The 15564-nt window shown below is 37.9% G+C and overlaps 1 protein-coding gene across 1 annotated transcript in view; it reads left to right on the top strand.

Annotated features, from left to right (window-relative positions):
* The window catches only part of PolD1 (DNA polymerase delta 1, catalytic subunit), a 154424-nt gene extending 147481 nt beyond the window's left edge, over positions 1-6943 (top strand). The window contains exons 18-19 of the mRNA XM_090386737.1: positions 1674-1771; positions 6832-6943. Of these exons, the coding sequence (XP_090242863.1) occupies positions 1674-1771; positions 6832-6928 (195 nt within the window). The 3' untranslated portion in view covers positions 6929-6943. The remainder of the gene's footprint in view (positions 1-1673; positions 1772-6831) is intronic.
* Positions 6944-15564: the final 8621 nt, after the last annotated feature.

The raw sequence follows: 15564 nt of genomic DNA, 5'->3' as shown, positions 1-15564 counted from the left end.
AGATTAATGTATCAACTGCATGGTACTACACTCAGTGTGGTAGAGAATGAAAAGGACCTGGGGATAATTATGCAGTCAAATATAAAGTTTTCTGACCGTTGCAGATGGTTTGCAAGAGTAGCTCATTGTGTCTCGTCAATGATATACAGGAATTTTTCTAGCAGGGATAAGGATGATTATCCCCTTGTATAAGGCAGTGGTGTGGCCACACTTTGAGCTGTATACAGGTCTGGAGGCCTCATTTTAGGAAGGATGTAGAGCTGCTGGAACAAGTACAGACAAGGGTAACAAGGTTTGTGAATGGAACAAAGGGTTGCTCTTACGAAGAAAGGCATAAGTTTTGCAAATTTCAGTGTCTGGAGACTAGGCACCTGCAAGGTGATCTGATTGAGGTGTTTAAGGCCTTGAATGGTTTGAGCAAGCTCAATGCTGATGGAATTTTTCCTCTTGCCCAAATTAATTGCCTGAGGGGACATAAATTCAAATTGATGAAAGACAGTTGTAGAATAGATGTGTGGAAATTTGCCTTTAGCCAGTGGGTGGTTGATTTCTGGAACAAGCTTCCATCTGTTATTGTAGAAGTGGACAGCTTAAATAAATGCAAGCCAGAACTAGACAAACATTTGGAGCAAATGGATGGGTGAAACAGGAAGGGTGGTTTTTTTTTTTTTTTTTTTTTTGGCTCATGCTGTATAACCTTGCTTTCTTGCATCATCATATGCCTTTACTGATGCTAATGCTAATTCTAACATATGCAGTACCTTGCATTTGTCACTGTTAAACTTCAACTGCCATTTCTCGGTCCATCTTGGCTAATTTTCTAGATCTTGTTACAGTAGTATACCTTGATTACTATCACTAATTACTCTTCAAACTGAGACATTAAGCCTGATATACCTTTATCAATATTGTTAATAAATATAGAAAACAACAGTGGGCCCAGCACAGAACCCTAGAGGACTCTATTAATAATCACTTTGTGTTGTCTACCAATCTCTGTTAGCCAGACGACATAGTTCGTTTTCTCTTTTGTTGAAGCCATCTCTTGTAGGGTAAATTATCTGATAAAAATATTAAATTGTATAATTATTTTTGCGTATAAAAACTGGAATAAATTATCTTTCCAGTGCATTTTAAAGGTTATTTTTATCTCATTCATATAGAAACTAAGTTATTGCAGTTTTAACATGCACAAGGACTTTAGTGGACACCCTGTATGTGTGAGTTGACACAGTTATGAAAGCAGCAATCCAATCACTGATAAATTGATACAGAAAGGACTATGAAACATTCAACAAGAGAGAAAGAGAAAAAAAAACCCGATCTTGTCTCTCTGCAGGATGAAGTGCACCTCATATGTATGTGTTTTTATTCATATCGAAGTACAGGTTCTTAGATAAATTTTCCTTGGTTTTGAAAATAAAGTGCAGTTAAATTTCAATTACTCCAAACTGGTGGGTGTTTGGAAAAATTAATCATGTTCAGAATGGGTAATGTATTTATGGGTTAAGTATTGTAGATTTTGTAACTAAAGAATAATGATGAACATAATTGAATTTGTCTTTTTAAAAATGGAGTGCAGGTCCTATTAGGGCACATGCATGTTGGATATATGGCACACATTTTAATTTTATGTATTTTATTATATTGATTATAATCGATATATTTTTCAGATGAATTATTTAAATGTATTGGAGGAAAAGTTTGCACGGCTGTGGACTCAATGTCAGAGATGTCAAGGTAGTTTACATGAAGATGTTCTCTGTACCAGGTAAGAATTCTTTTACTAAAGGCAATTCTTTTGAATGTTGTCTACCTCTTTTACTTCTCTTGACTGAATAAAGAGTTCCTGCAAACTTGATTTTGCTCTAAACTAATATCACAACTGCCTGTAGAAATCTGAGATAGTTTGCCTCTGGATGAAGAGTCCAATGGCTATCAAATTAAAAATTAAAAAAAAAAAAAAAAAGAAAGAAAGAAAGAAAATGTGTGTGTGTGTGTGTATATATATATACAGGAATACCTCGCATAGTGCGGTTTCGAACAGTGCGGGTTTTGTTATAGCGTGGTTTACAAACTGAAAAAAAAATTAACGGCATTACACACCAATACATTTGATATGTATGTATTATAATGCCAGCACGTCGACAATGTGTAATGGATTCAAGGCCACGCTGACTGTTGTCACAACTCCCATTATATAGGACTCTACTAGCATTCATACATTAGGAAACACTCTAGATTCCAAGTGGTGAGGTCATTGACTGTGCGTAAGCTGTACAAATATTTTTCGCTGTGTATTTTTATTAAAGATTATTTTTTTAAAAACGTTACAACTTTATACGCAAATATGATTGGAAAGAAGAAACGAATGGCGCCGAGTGTTCTTCTAGATCCAAACATCAAACGAGGTATGAAAGTAAGGCAGGCACTGCAAAATGATATTCGATGTTATAAAGAGATGTATGCAGATAAAAAGAAGAAAAAACTGCAAACTAAGCTGGTCAGGGGGGTGACAAAATCGCGAGCGTGGATGTTTCTCGCTAATCCTTGTTCAGTATGTATTATGTGCTTGACATGGAAGGTTTTGTCGTTTGCTTTTAATTTATATGCTTATAAATTGAATAAATTTATAAATTGTTATGTTTACAAAAGTGATAAATCTACCATTTTGCAGTGTAAAACACTTTTTCGAGTGTGTTAATGGAAGAAAAAGAACTTGTTCACTTTATTATGGGCAAGTTCTTTCTAACCCATACAAAAAAATGGCTATGAATAACAAGGGAAATGTGAAAAGATCAAAGACGGTGATGACATTAGCAAATAAAATTGAGTTATTAGATAAAATTTCTAATGGTGAAAGTATCTCCTCAGTGGCAAAATATTATAAAATCAATTAGTCAACGATCAATAAAAAAATAATAAGAAAACATTCGCTGTAGTGTCCCTGAAAACGCACTAATTGCTTCAAAAATTTGTTCTGTAACTCATGATGTTAAATTAACAAAAATGGAAAAAAGCTTTGTCTGTGGTTAGAAGACCGAACTCAAAATAAAATTCCGTTGAATTCACTCATCATTCGTGAAAAGGCAAAACTGCTTTATCAACACTTTAGCGAAACTGGTGACAGCACTGGCGGGATAAGTTTTTTAGCTAGCAAAGACGCTGGCTTGAAAGATTTCTTTGAAATTTCTAATAAATATTACATTTAATATTAAATTTTTTCTTATTTTCATTTCGATGCCTTATGCTTGCATTTCACTATGTACTGTCTGTGTACATAGTCATATTCATCATCATCATCAGCCATTTTCAATCCACTGCAGGATGAAGGCCTCTCCAGCAACTTTCCAGTTCCTTCTGTTTTGAGCACTGGCCATCCACTTACTACCCACAAACTCATGAATTTCATCTATCCATCTCCGCCTTTGTCTTCCAGGTTTTCTTCTAGCTCCTCTTGGGTACCATTCTGTTATTTTCTTAGTCCATCTGTCATCATGTCTTCGAGCTATGTGCCCTGCCCAAGACCATTTTAGTTCTTTAGTTTTGATAAGAATATCCTTTACTTGAGTTTGCTGCCTAATCCATGTGTTTCTCTTCTTATCTAACAGTCTGATTCCCAATATAATTCGTTCCATTCTTCGCTGTGTAGTTCTCAGCTTCTCTTCCAGTCTTTTGGTGAGTGCCCAAGTTTCACTTCCATAAGTCATGGTGTGGAGTATACATTGATTCATTATTTTACATTTCAGACAAACTGGGATATTGCTCTTCAGTATGTGACTATATTTCCTGAATGCTATCCATCCAAAATTTATTCTTCTCTTGACTTCCAGCCATTTATCATTATTACAGCTAATAACTTGTCCCAGATAAGTATATGACTCCACCTTTTCAATTACTGCTCCTTCAATCATTATTTCCCTTTCCGTGGCATACTTGTTCATCATTACTTTTGTTTTAGCCATATTCATCTTTAGTCCAAAATCCTTACTAACTGTGCATAACTGATTAAGATTTTCCTCTATTCTTTGGGGTCGTGGCTTATAACCACAATGTCATCTGGAAATCGTAAATGGTTTAGGTACTCTCCGTTCACATTGACTCCTTTCTGCGACCAGTCTAATCTTCTGAAAGCTTCCTCAAGGACAGCATTAAACAGCTTCGGAGATATTGTGTCTCCTTGTCGCACTCCTTTCTCGATTTTAAATTTGCTACTGTCTTTGTCTAGTCTAATAAAGGAGGTAGCACTCTCATATATTTTCTTCAAAATCATAATATGTGGGGTATCTATCCCTTGTCTTTCCAGTGCCCGAAACATTTCCTTATGCTGTATGGAGTCAAATGCCTTTTCATAATCCACAAATGCCAGGCATAATGGTGTTATATTCATTTGCTTTCTCCATTAGCTGTGATATTACGTGAAGGTGATCCATAGTTGAGAATCCTGTTCTAAAGCCTGCTTGCTCTTTCGGTTGATTCTCATCAAGTATTCTTTCTAATCTGTTAGTAATGACCCTTGTGAACAACTTGTAGATGTGGGATAACAAGCTAATTGGTCTATAATTTCCAATTTCTGATTTATCTCCTTTCTTATGCAGCAAAACTATGATTGCATTATTCCACTGCTTAGGTGTCACACCTTTTCTAATGCACTTTGTGAAGAGCCTTGCCAGTTTTTGTGTTATGTCTCTTCCTCCCAATTTTAACAACTCTACAGTAACTTCATCTTCCTCCGGGGTTTTCCGATTCTTCATTTTCTTCAATGCATGTTCTACCTCATCAGGAAGAATATCGGGTATGTCGTATGTGTTGCTACTTTGCAATTCATCTTCCCCACTGCTGGTATCATTCCCTCGCTCCTTGTATAATTCTCTATAGTAGTCTTCTGCTATTTGAATTATGCCTTCTCTGCTGTTTATAAGTACACCATTGCTATTCTTCAGTTTCAGTATCATTTGTCTTTCTGTATTACTGCTCATGGCTGCTGATTTAAATCCTTTGTTTTCCCTTAATGCTTGTTCTACTTTTCTTGTGTTAAATATTCTTATGTCCTCTCTGAGTCTCTTTCTAATGGCTTTGCATAACTCAGTATACTCAATTTTCTCCCTGTCAGTGTTTTTCTTGCTCTTCATTTGTCGTCTTCGGTTCATCATGACAAGTGTTTCTTGACTAATTTTTTCTTGTTTGGATTTCTGTTTCCCTATAGGTTTCTTGGGTTTTATCACTTTCAGAAAGTTGTAATATTCCTCGTCGATATCTTGGTCCTGAGCAGTCTGCAGAAGCTCAAACTTGTTCTTAAGTTCCAGTACATACTGCTTTTTCTCCTCCTCTGTTATCTCAAAGACCTTTGTATTATTTACTCGAGTTAGTTTTTTCCTTTCCTTTCTTACATCTATATCAAGTGTACATCTTACCATTCTGTGATCACTTCCAACATTTACCTTATTCAGGACGGTAACATCATTCACAATATATCTTCTGTTAGTGAGGATGAAGTCGATTTCATTAGTTGTTAATCCATTTGGACTCTTCCATGTCCACTTTCTGTTCACCCTTTTTTGAAAAAAGTGTTCATTACTGACAGTCCTTGAGATTCTGCAAATTCCACAAGTCTTTCACCTCTTTTATTTCTTTCACCAATTCCAAAATTTCCTATAGTTCCTCTTTCTGCGCTGTTTTGCCTTTTTCCAACCTTAGCATTGAAGTCCCCCATAATAATAGTGTAGTGGGTTTTCTACTCATCTAGAAGACTCTCAATTTCGGTGTACATTTCTTCAACCTCTTCATCATCATGGCTCGATGTTGGTGCATAAATCATTATAATCTTTAGCTTGTACCTCTTCGAAATCTTTAGTATTAGCCTTGACACCCTTGGTGATGTACTTTTGAATTCCAAAATGTTGTTTTTAAAATCTTTATGGACCAGAAACCCAACTCCACCTTCACTCCTTTCACTGTTTCCATTGGTGTACAGCAGATTTCCACTTGATAAACTTATAAGTGATTATTTCTTCTTCTTGTTTCAGCCAAACCGATGATATTCCAATTCACATTTTCTAATTCCTTTTCCAGCTCTAATATCCTGTCTTCACCGATGAGTGATCGTACGTTATAACAGGCCAAGTTCAGTTTTCGTGCATGGCAGCCTGGTTGTACCCAGAGATTCTTAGCACCCTCTGCTTCCACTCTGATCCTCTCGCTGCCGTAAGTTGGAGAGTGAAAGCTGCTGGGGACTGAGGGCCATTTGTATTGTTGTGCTCTCATATGCTGGAGGGTTTGGTCTTTTCCTCTTCACGCTGACCAGGCATCTTGAAGAGAACCACTCTACACGTTCATTGCCACCTAAGTGACGTAATAGGGCTTACCATCGAGAAGGTGTGCACAAGTGGATTTTAGGGAGGCAGGCCAACCGGACTTCTCTTAAATCTTCTGTAATAGAGAGATATTGGAACCATCAGTGTTTTAGGCTGAGTGTCTGATAACACACAGGATACCTGTTCCCCTCTATTAATAAATATCTTTTGTTTATATTTCTTTTTGTGATGCTAGTCATTAATGTAACATACCATCACAAAAAAGGGTTAAAAATGTGAAATTCCTAGGTGATGCACTTTCTTTGAAAGTTCAGTGTACACTGATGATGCACCATTGTACATGCACTCTATTTTTATTAGTCATTGAGGTTATTTCTCATTAGCAGATGCATAGAATTAAATGCTAAGTGGCATAAATGTATAGGTTTTTTTGCTAAATATTTTCCTTTAATAGCATTTTGATGATATTTGAAGGATTTTTTCTGACATAAGTGAAGTGATTTTTAAATTTTTTCAGTCGAGACTGTCCAATTTTCTACATGCGAAAAAAAGTGCAAAAGGACTTAGCTGATGAGGAGAAAATAATTCGAAGATTTGGTTGCCCTGTCTGGTAACATTTGATTCCAAGAAGTGCTCTTGTGAAAAATAACCTGTTTTATTTTTGTATATATGTTTATATGAAAAGAGGTTGGCTGTATATAATTTCTAATCTTCAAGATTATTATAAAGAAATTTTACTTTTAGAATCATCACCATCTTGTCATGTGCTTTTAACCTTATTTAGAATGTAACAATACAATTAACTGTCAGATTAAAAAATTGTCAGATCTTGTTTAGTATTATGCATACAAAAATAAATTTTATTATATTTAATATTTTTAGTGCACTTTGCATTACTTTAAATGTGATCCTATTTTTATGCAGTGAAATGATTTTTATGATCAGTATAATTTTATTCTCATCCCTTTCCTATAATTGGATGACTAAACAGAATTTTAAAAAAATGTGATGTGTTTTCAGTAAATTGAGGGTGGGGGACTACATTTAATTTACATGCATACAATAGCAGTTGGGTGTGGTGGTTAATTTCTCTCAGCAGTAGCCCCAAGAGCCATCTATGTTCTTTAGTTACTTACAAATTTTAAACACAAGCAACTTTTTGTTTTATATTTTGGTAGTAGGCAACTAAGAATGAGAACATTGTGGAGACATCGGGCACATGTCACTGAAATATAAAGGATTCAGAATTTGAATATAGAGAATACAATGTGTACAGTACAGAATGTAACAGAACATGAGGATGAGGAGGGTTCATCCTATTAGTCAAGATGCACATAAAATCTAAGGCAGTGCATCCATTGGACATGGGTGGCTAGTACAGTGTTGTGTCAGTCTGGTGTGACATTAAGCACTGGGAAAACAAAAATGAAAGTAGAAGTGTGTTATAGGCTTAATGATAGTATCGAGGGCTTAGTGTCAGACAATGTTAACTACAAAATTGCATTTTTGTTTTGAGACAACTTTAGTTTAACTTTATACAAATAACAATGCATATCATGTGTTAGAAATGTATTTCTCTAGTAGTTTACAAGTTAGCTTGGGCTATAAGCACATTTCCGGTAAAGCTGAAAATGCCAAAATGACCTTTTCTTCGTTAATTACAAAAATGTTTACTGCAAAATGATTTTGTAGTTAACGTTGTCTGACGTAAACCCTTAGTATAATGAACAACTGTGTGGACATATAGAGAGTGAGTAAATCAGAGCACGAAATATGATTAACAATTGTATTTATGATTTATTGTAAACTCCTCTCACCTTGTTCATGCCTGAATATAAACAAGAATATTTTTCTTATACAGAATGGTTTTTTATATAGTTCATCATGTATTATTTCATTGTGAGAAGTATAAGTTTGGTATAAGATTGGATGGCAAAGAGTGCAAAGAAAAGCAGCAAAGACTTCTTTACTTATGTAAATGGCGCCTGCGTAGCCAGGTGGGCAGGAGCAGCAGTGCGTAGCACACACTTCTTGATTAGACCGGGGTTCGAGCCCGTGATCACCAAATACGGAGGATGTGGAAAGGTGAGGGAATGACCACAGCATATCCCCGGAGCAATATGGCCTTAGTTGCTAATGCTCCTAAAAACCAAAACCTTCTAATGTAAACAGTAGAAGGAGGGTCCAGTCTTATACTTTCAGTATGAGATTGAACCTTCTGAGTTGGTCATTTGCACAGTAGCAATATTTATTGGATGATTGTTTTGTACACTAGCACATTAAAGAGAAGCAATTCTCTTGATCTCATTATCAGTGGCGACTCTTCGAGCATTAAGAATTTCCTAATAAATAAATCACTGGGTGGCAGTGATCATGGTGTACTGGGATTTACTTAAAAAAAGTTGTAACTACTGTCAAGGGTAAAGGGAGGGGCTTTTGTAAAGGTGACTACAGTGGTCTTGGGCTATTTTTAAATTCTGTATAGAATTGTGTAGTGGGACCAGCCGATGTTGTTACCAACTGCAGATTCTAAATTGGAAATGTTTAGGGATGTTATTGTAAAAGTACCAAGCTTTTTATACCAACTAAGAGATACAATTCAAGCCATAGACTTAGATGGATGTCAGAGGAACTGATGAGACCCATGTGGCAATGAAGATAATGACGCAATGAGGGTTTTTGCTTTTGTAAAAGTGACTACAGTGGTCTCAGAGATTTTTTAAATTCACACAGTGGGACTAACGGATGATGTTATCAATCGCAAATTCTAAATGGGAATCATTCAAGGAATTAATCTTGAAAGCTACTAGGCTGTTCATACCAATTAAGAAATACTGTTCAAGGTTTAGGCTTAAATGAATGTTAGACGACCTAGTGAGACTCGTGGCAGAGAACAAAAATGCATGGGATGCATATAAATTATCAGGAGACACAGATGCCTATGGTAGATATAAGATAGTCTATAATCAAGTCACAAAGGACATTAGGCAAGCAAAGGCAGCTTATGAGAAATCTTTGGTAAACAGTGCGAAGAAAAACAGTAAAGACTTTTTTACTTATATAAACTCTAGAAGGAAGGGAATGAATCAGATTGGTTCGATTGTTGATGCACCTGCTGAGTCAGCTGACAAACTGAATGAGTATTTTTCATCTACATTCACACATGAGGAGTTATTCAGGGTTGTGAATGCCAAAAGTTTATCAAACTCTTCCAGGGAACTAAATGATTTTGTAATAACTGAGATCAGAGTTGAGGAGAAATTATTGAATTTGAACATAAGAAAGGGTCCTGTGGTGGATGGGATCTATCCGTTTATATTAAAGGAAGCAGCATAGGAAGTTAGCAATCCCTTAACCATAATTGAGTTTCCTTGCACTCCGGGGAGGTCCCCATGGACTGGAGATGTGCAAATGTATCCCTAATTCACAAAGAGTGACATGAATAATTACAGACCTGTTAATTTAACTTCTGTTCCAGGGAAATTAATGGAGGCACTGGTTAAGGAAGCAATGCAGGATCACCTAGACAAGACTGCAGTTATAGTTCAGACACAGCATGGGTTTGTTAAGGGGAAGTCTTGTCTGATTAATTTGATTGGATACTATGATGTGGTCACAAAGGAACTGGGTGCAAAAAATTATTTTGATATCATATACTTGGATTTTAGGAAAGCTTTTGATTGCACATGGAAGACTACTGTACAAATTGGAGCAGTATGGCATTAAGGCAAATTGCTACAATGGATAAAAGAATGGTTGAGTGGGAGAAGACAGAGATTGGTAATCAATGGACACTGCTCTTCGTGGGCTAATGTGATTAGCGGAGTTCCCCGTGGTTTGGTGTTGGGCCTATTGTTGTTTTCTGTATTTATCAATGATATTGATGAAGGTATATCAGGGTTAATGTCTAAGTTTTTGGATGAAAGGAAGGTTGACAGGGTTGTTAATGACAGTAATGATGGTATACTACTGCAATAGGATCTGGAAAAGTTGAGCAGATGGGCTGGGAGGTGGCAACTGAAGTTTTACCAATGACATTGCAGCTGGCAATTCTTGGTGTCAAATAGCTTTAGGAAAAATATCATGTAAAATTAAATCATGGCAGAACTTAGTTACTTCCACTGGCAATCAGGACTCTTGGGGCTTTTTTTTTTCGCCTTATCCAGAGCAAATTCCATTCTGCTGTTTATTGTTCCTTACCCGCAAATGGCACTGACATTCACCTGGAAGGAGAGACCATCTGTTCTCTGCTTATAATGTTAAGAAAAGACCATCTTGTCTCTCTTTCTTTAATACAATCTTCATTAACACTGTCTGGACATAGTGTGTTGGGTCATGTGGTACCAGTGGTTACCTACAACTCTGCCACCTCATTTGGATAGGCAAATCATCTGGATGGCTTGACGAGAAAAAGCCATGAAGTGTTGATATATTTTGAATATAAATTGCACATATTTTGTGTGATGCGTTTGCCTCACTTGCCAGACAACCCGACTTTTTGGTAGAGTCCAAGAGCATGCAACACTTGCACAAGACCGATTAAGTTGACCACATAACAAAAGCCCATAAAAGTTCTTTTCATGCCTGGTTATATTCTAGTAAAATAAGTAATCTTTATCTTTATGCTTAGATACTACATACTCATATTAGGGTTACTCTCCACCAATTCGCATTATGTGTGTAAATTGCGTGTGTTCTCTAGTGTGCTGCTTTGCTGGATGGGGAATCTTCATATCCTCTCTTGAGACTGACTAATTCACTGAAGAGGGGGCAAAAAGTAATAAAAGTTCCATCTTTGATGGAATTTGAATGAGGGCCTTTCCTGTTCGGTGTATAGAGGATGGTGATTATGACACTGCACAGAACTACATGTTGACATGTACAGTGTGTTAGTTTTCTGACAGCACCAGGTGTTTTCCCCATCTTTGCATAGTGACATGTACACTGAAAGGACAAAATTCTTGGGATACCTCTTCCTGGGCAATGACACTGTCACCCCTCTCGCTAGTGGACGAACCCACTGCTTGGCAGGTATATACAGTGGCGGACAAAAAAAACTGCATCACCTTTAAAAAAAAAGTAACATTTGTAGTGAAAAATATAAGATGTTTGATTACAGTCGTTTTGTTTGTTGCAAAGCAAAGGTATTGCATGAGACAGTAATTGCAAGGGATTGCATCAGCCGTTTCTATAAATACGGCATTGGAAGAGTATACATGCTTATTAGTATCCTGTTTTGTGGAGGTGTAAGCATGGCTCCATATGTTCTGTTGACACCAAGAAAAAAAAAAGTGTAGCTATAGCTGTGTCCCAGGAAGGGCTTTTTATGCTTGCTATCGCTGATAAAATAGGCTGCCACCAGTCAACAGTATCCCGTGTGCTGAAATTAAAGCATGAAACCTGTGATGTGAAGAGAAGACCTGGATCAGGGTGTAACAGAGTGACTGCACCTTTCCAAGATCGATAATTTAAACGGCTGTGCCTTCATAATCGCCATGCTAGTGCTCCTGATCTAAAACTGGACTTTGAGATGGCCTCTGGTATTGAAACAAGTGCACGAATTATCCAAAGATGGCTTTTGCAATGTGGTCTGCATGCCTGTCAGCCTGAGAAGAAGCCTTTGTTGACCCAACAAATGAGGAAGAAGCGACTTGCTTGGGCTGAAATGCATGTTTCGTGGACAAAAAAGCAATGGGACACCGTCATCTTTTCTGACGAATCGAAATTCAACCTGTATGGCTTGGATGGGAAGCGATATATCATAAGACAAAAATCGGAGGCATACCATCCTGGCTGCATAACAGCAACTGTAAAGTTCCCCGCCAGTCAGATGGTCTCGGGATGCATAACAAGCAAAGGGGTGGGGTGAATTAAGTTTATGAACAGAATGGTGAATGTAGAAACCTACACTGCTATCTTGGAGGAGTGCCCGAAACCTGTTATTAGGGATAACCACACAGATGTCCAAAACTGCATTTTTCAACAGGACTCGGCACCTTGCCACAGCAAAATTGGTAAGTTTTATGCTATTTAGATTTAATGATGAGTTTGTCTTCTTGTTTCACAAGGCTTAAAACATACACCAATGTTTTCCCTCATTTTTCTCCATTAAAGAGCAGTCATACCTCAGAAATGCTGGCATTACAGTGTTGGACTGGCCTGGCAACAGCGCAGATTTGAATCCTATTGAAAATTTCTGGTACATAATGTCTAAAATTGCTCAGAAGAAGCCAGAAAGTAAGATTCAGCTGCAGGAGAGCATTGTAAGGGTTGAGTTTTGTAGTACCATGAAATTGGGCAACCATATATCCAGAAGTTGGTTAACTCTATGCCAGATCGTTGGAAGGGCTGTAATTGCAGTTCGAGGAGGAACAACAAAATATTGACTTATTTTGCTAATTTACAGTACATAATACTATTACATTAACTTGTCATTTCAGTTTGTACACGTAAATGCAATAAAATGTATGTTTGCTTGTCATGGTTTGTCATTTGCATGATTTCTCATATTTTCATTAATTATGCATTTTACCTTTTGGGAAGATATTTATGGCAATTAGGTATATCAGGTGGAATCTTTTTATTGGATTTCATTCAGAGAGAGAGAGAGAGATATATATCCCATCTAACAAATGCATTTCGAACTTTTCTGCAATCCACAATGCAGTGCAAAACATATGCAAAATTCACAAGTGATGCAGTTTTTTTTGTCCGCCACTGTAGTTTCACTGCATTCAAGTAGATGGTAATTTGATGTCAGTATGGATAAACGTCGTGAGTTAACTGACTTTGAAAGAGGGAAGATAGTAGGTGCCCGATGCATGGGTCACTATTGTGGAGGTCTTTCAGAAATTGCACTAGTCCCATTTGACAGTATTGAGAGTATATCAGGAATACGCCATTTCCGAAATGACATCTATCTTGCATTGTCAGCCAACCAGAGAGCGACAGTGGCACAAATCACTGCCGACTTCAACGAGGGAGGTGCCAAAAACATCTCGACTAAGACCATCAGGCGATCATTAGCTGCAGTAGGTTATCGCAGGTGCCCTGCCAGAGTCCCATTCCTAACACCATGACACGGGACTCTATGCCTCAACTGGACAACAGAACATTAGCATTAGCATTAGTAGAGGCATATGATGCAAGAAAGCAAGCTTATTCAGCATCAGCCAAAAAAAAAAAAAAAACACAACCACTACTCCCATTTCACCCCTCCGTTCATTCGAAATACCTGTCCAGCTGAGCCTTAAATTTGTTTAGGCTATCAACTTCAACAACAAGCGATGGAAGTCTATTCCACAAACCAACTGCCCGCTGGCTAAAGGCAAAAGGACAGAACCTTTGGATGATTGGAGATGGGTCTCCTGGTTTGATGATCCCTGTTTCCAGTCATTTCGAGTGGACGGGGGTTGCATATCTGACCGAAACCACACAAAGCTATGCACCCATCATGTGAAGTAACTGTTCAGCCAAGTTGACAGTCGATAATGGTCTGGGGCATGTTAAACTGGCACACGGGGCCTCTGATATGTCTAGTTGCATCTCTGAACAGTACAGGTTACGTGTCCGTCCTTGCAGACCTGCATCCCTTCATGGTCAACGTGCACCCACAGAGCAATGGACTCTTCCAGTTAGACAATGCACCTTCCCACAGAGCCAATGGTGACTAGAACATTGTTCGAAGAGCATTCTGCAGCTTTTACCACCACGGAATGGCTTCCCCATTACCTGGACATGAACCATGTGGAGCATCTTTGGGATGCTGTGGAAAGGTCCAAGCTTTGGGTCCTCCACTCAGGAATGCAACAGAATTATGGACAGTGGTGCAGCAAGCTTCAATGGAAATACTTGTGAAACACCTTTGTGAACTAGTGGACTCAATGCCTCACTGTGTGACTGCACTTATCTGGGCAAAAGCTGGGCCTCTCCTTTACTAGGTAGGTATCCCATAATTTCTGTCCACTCAGTGTTAGTGTTTTATGTAGCGTGGCTCCGGAACATTCAGTTCTGACTTTGTACATTGTGACGATGTACAAAGATGTAAAGGAGCCAGAAATGTTTATAATGTTATGTTTGTGCTATTGTGTTGCTTACTTGTATCTGACTACTTTGCCACCAGGAAGGCAATCATCAGGAAAGTCTGAGTTGATAACAAATTGCTCATTGCTAAATGTTGCTAATTCTGCCACTTTGTAAGATTTCACCCAGTTACATTCAGAGGTAATGTATTCCAGAAGTCAAAATTTTTAGTACTTGACCTTAAGCAGAAGTTACGCTTTATCCCTGGAATAAGTGTGACTTATTTGTGTTTCGATTTTTGATACTAGACAATTTCAAAAATCAAAAGTTATAACCACACTTTCTTGTACACTGTCACATTGCAGCACCTAGAAGAAAAATGGTCAGAAGTGCAGAAAATTAGCAGATGAGTTGTGCCAAGATATACAATGATCAAAATATAAGACTAATCAGGCAGAAGCTTGGGCTGATATAAAAACTAATGTAAAGCTCGTGTAGTTCAAAGCAGTGGTTATGTGATGCGATTTACAGACTTTAATCTCGTAGGAACTGAATTCGGATGCAAGAAGATTGTAGAAAATGCCGAGACAACACATTTGACACATATATCAGCAACTCTGACTTCAACAGGGGACAGATTATCAGCTTTTGAGAGGCTGAATGGTCACTTCATCATGTAGCGAAATGTGGGCCGTGACGAACTGCAATGCACAGATGTTGGCAACTGTGTCTGCCGGAAGGCATGACGAATTGGGTGGAGCACAGAGGACTATAAAACGTCTTATCTATTGACAGGTTTACACCACACCTACATCCATGCTAGCTACCATCCAATGACCTGTGATAGCTGGCATCATCCTATCACCCATTGAACCATTCTTTCAGTAGGTGGAATGCCTACTAGCTGAAGGCTCGCCGTGCATAGTGGCCATTGTGTCAATTACCTCTTGACTGCTGCCCATCATCGACAGCATCTGGAATGGTGCTGTGCATGGGCTATCTATGGTACAGAATGGTGTCAAGTGGTCTTAAGCAATGAATTCCTCTTCTGTTTGTTCTCTGATGACTGCATTCACATGTAATGCAGTAAGGCCACATCTCGAATTTTTATCAAAACTGAGTTACGTGTAGGGTAATGATACGGCGATTCAGTTACAATAACTGCAATAAGGCCATATACTTAATTTTAAAAATAGCTGTTAGGGAGCAACTGTATCTTAATTACATA

This window comes from Mastigoproctus giganteus, chromosome 12 (genome assembly GCF_048544385.1).
Source record: "Mastigoproctus giganteus isolate SK-2022 chromosome 12, ASM4854438v1, whole genome shotgun sequence".
Classification (NCBI taxonomy): Eukaryota; Metazoa; Arthropoda; class Arachnida; order Uropygi; family Thelyphonidae; genus Mastigoproctus; species Mastigoproctus giganteus.
The sequence above is the reverse complement of the archived record's forward strand: the minus strand, read 5'-3'. Positions and strand labels throughout refer to the sequence as shown.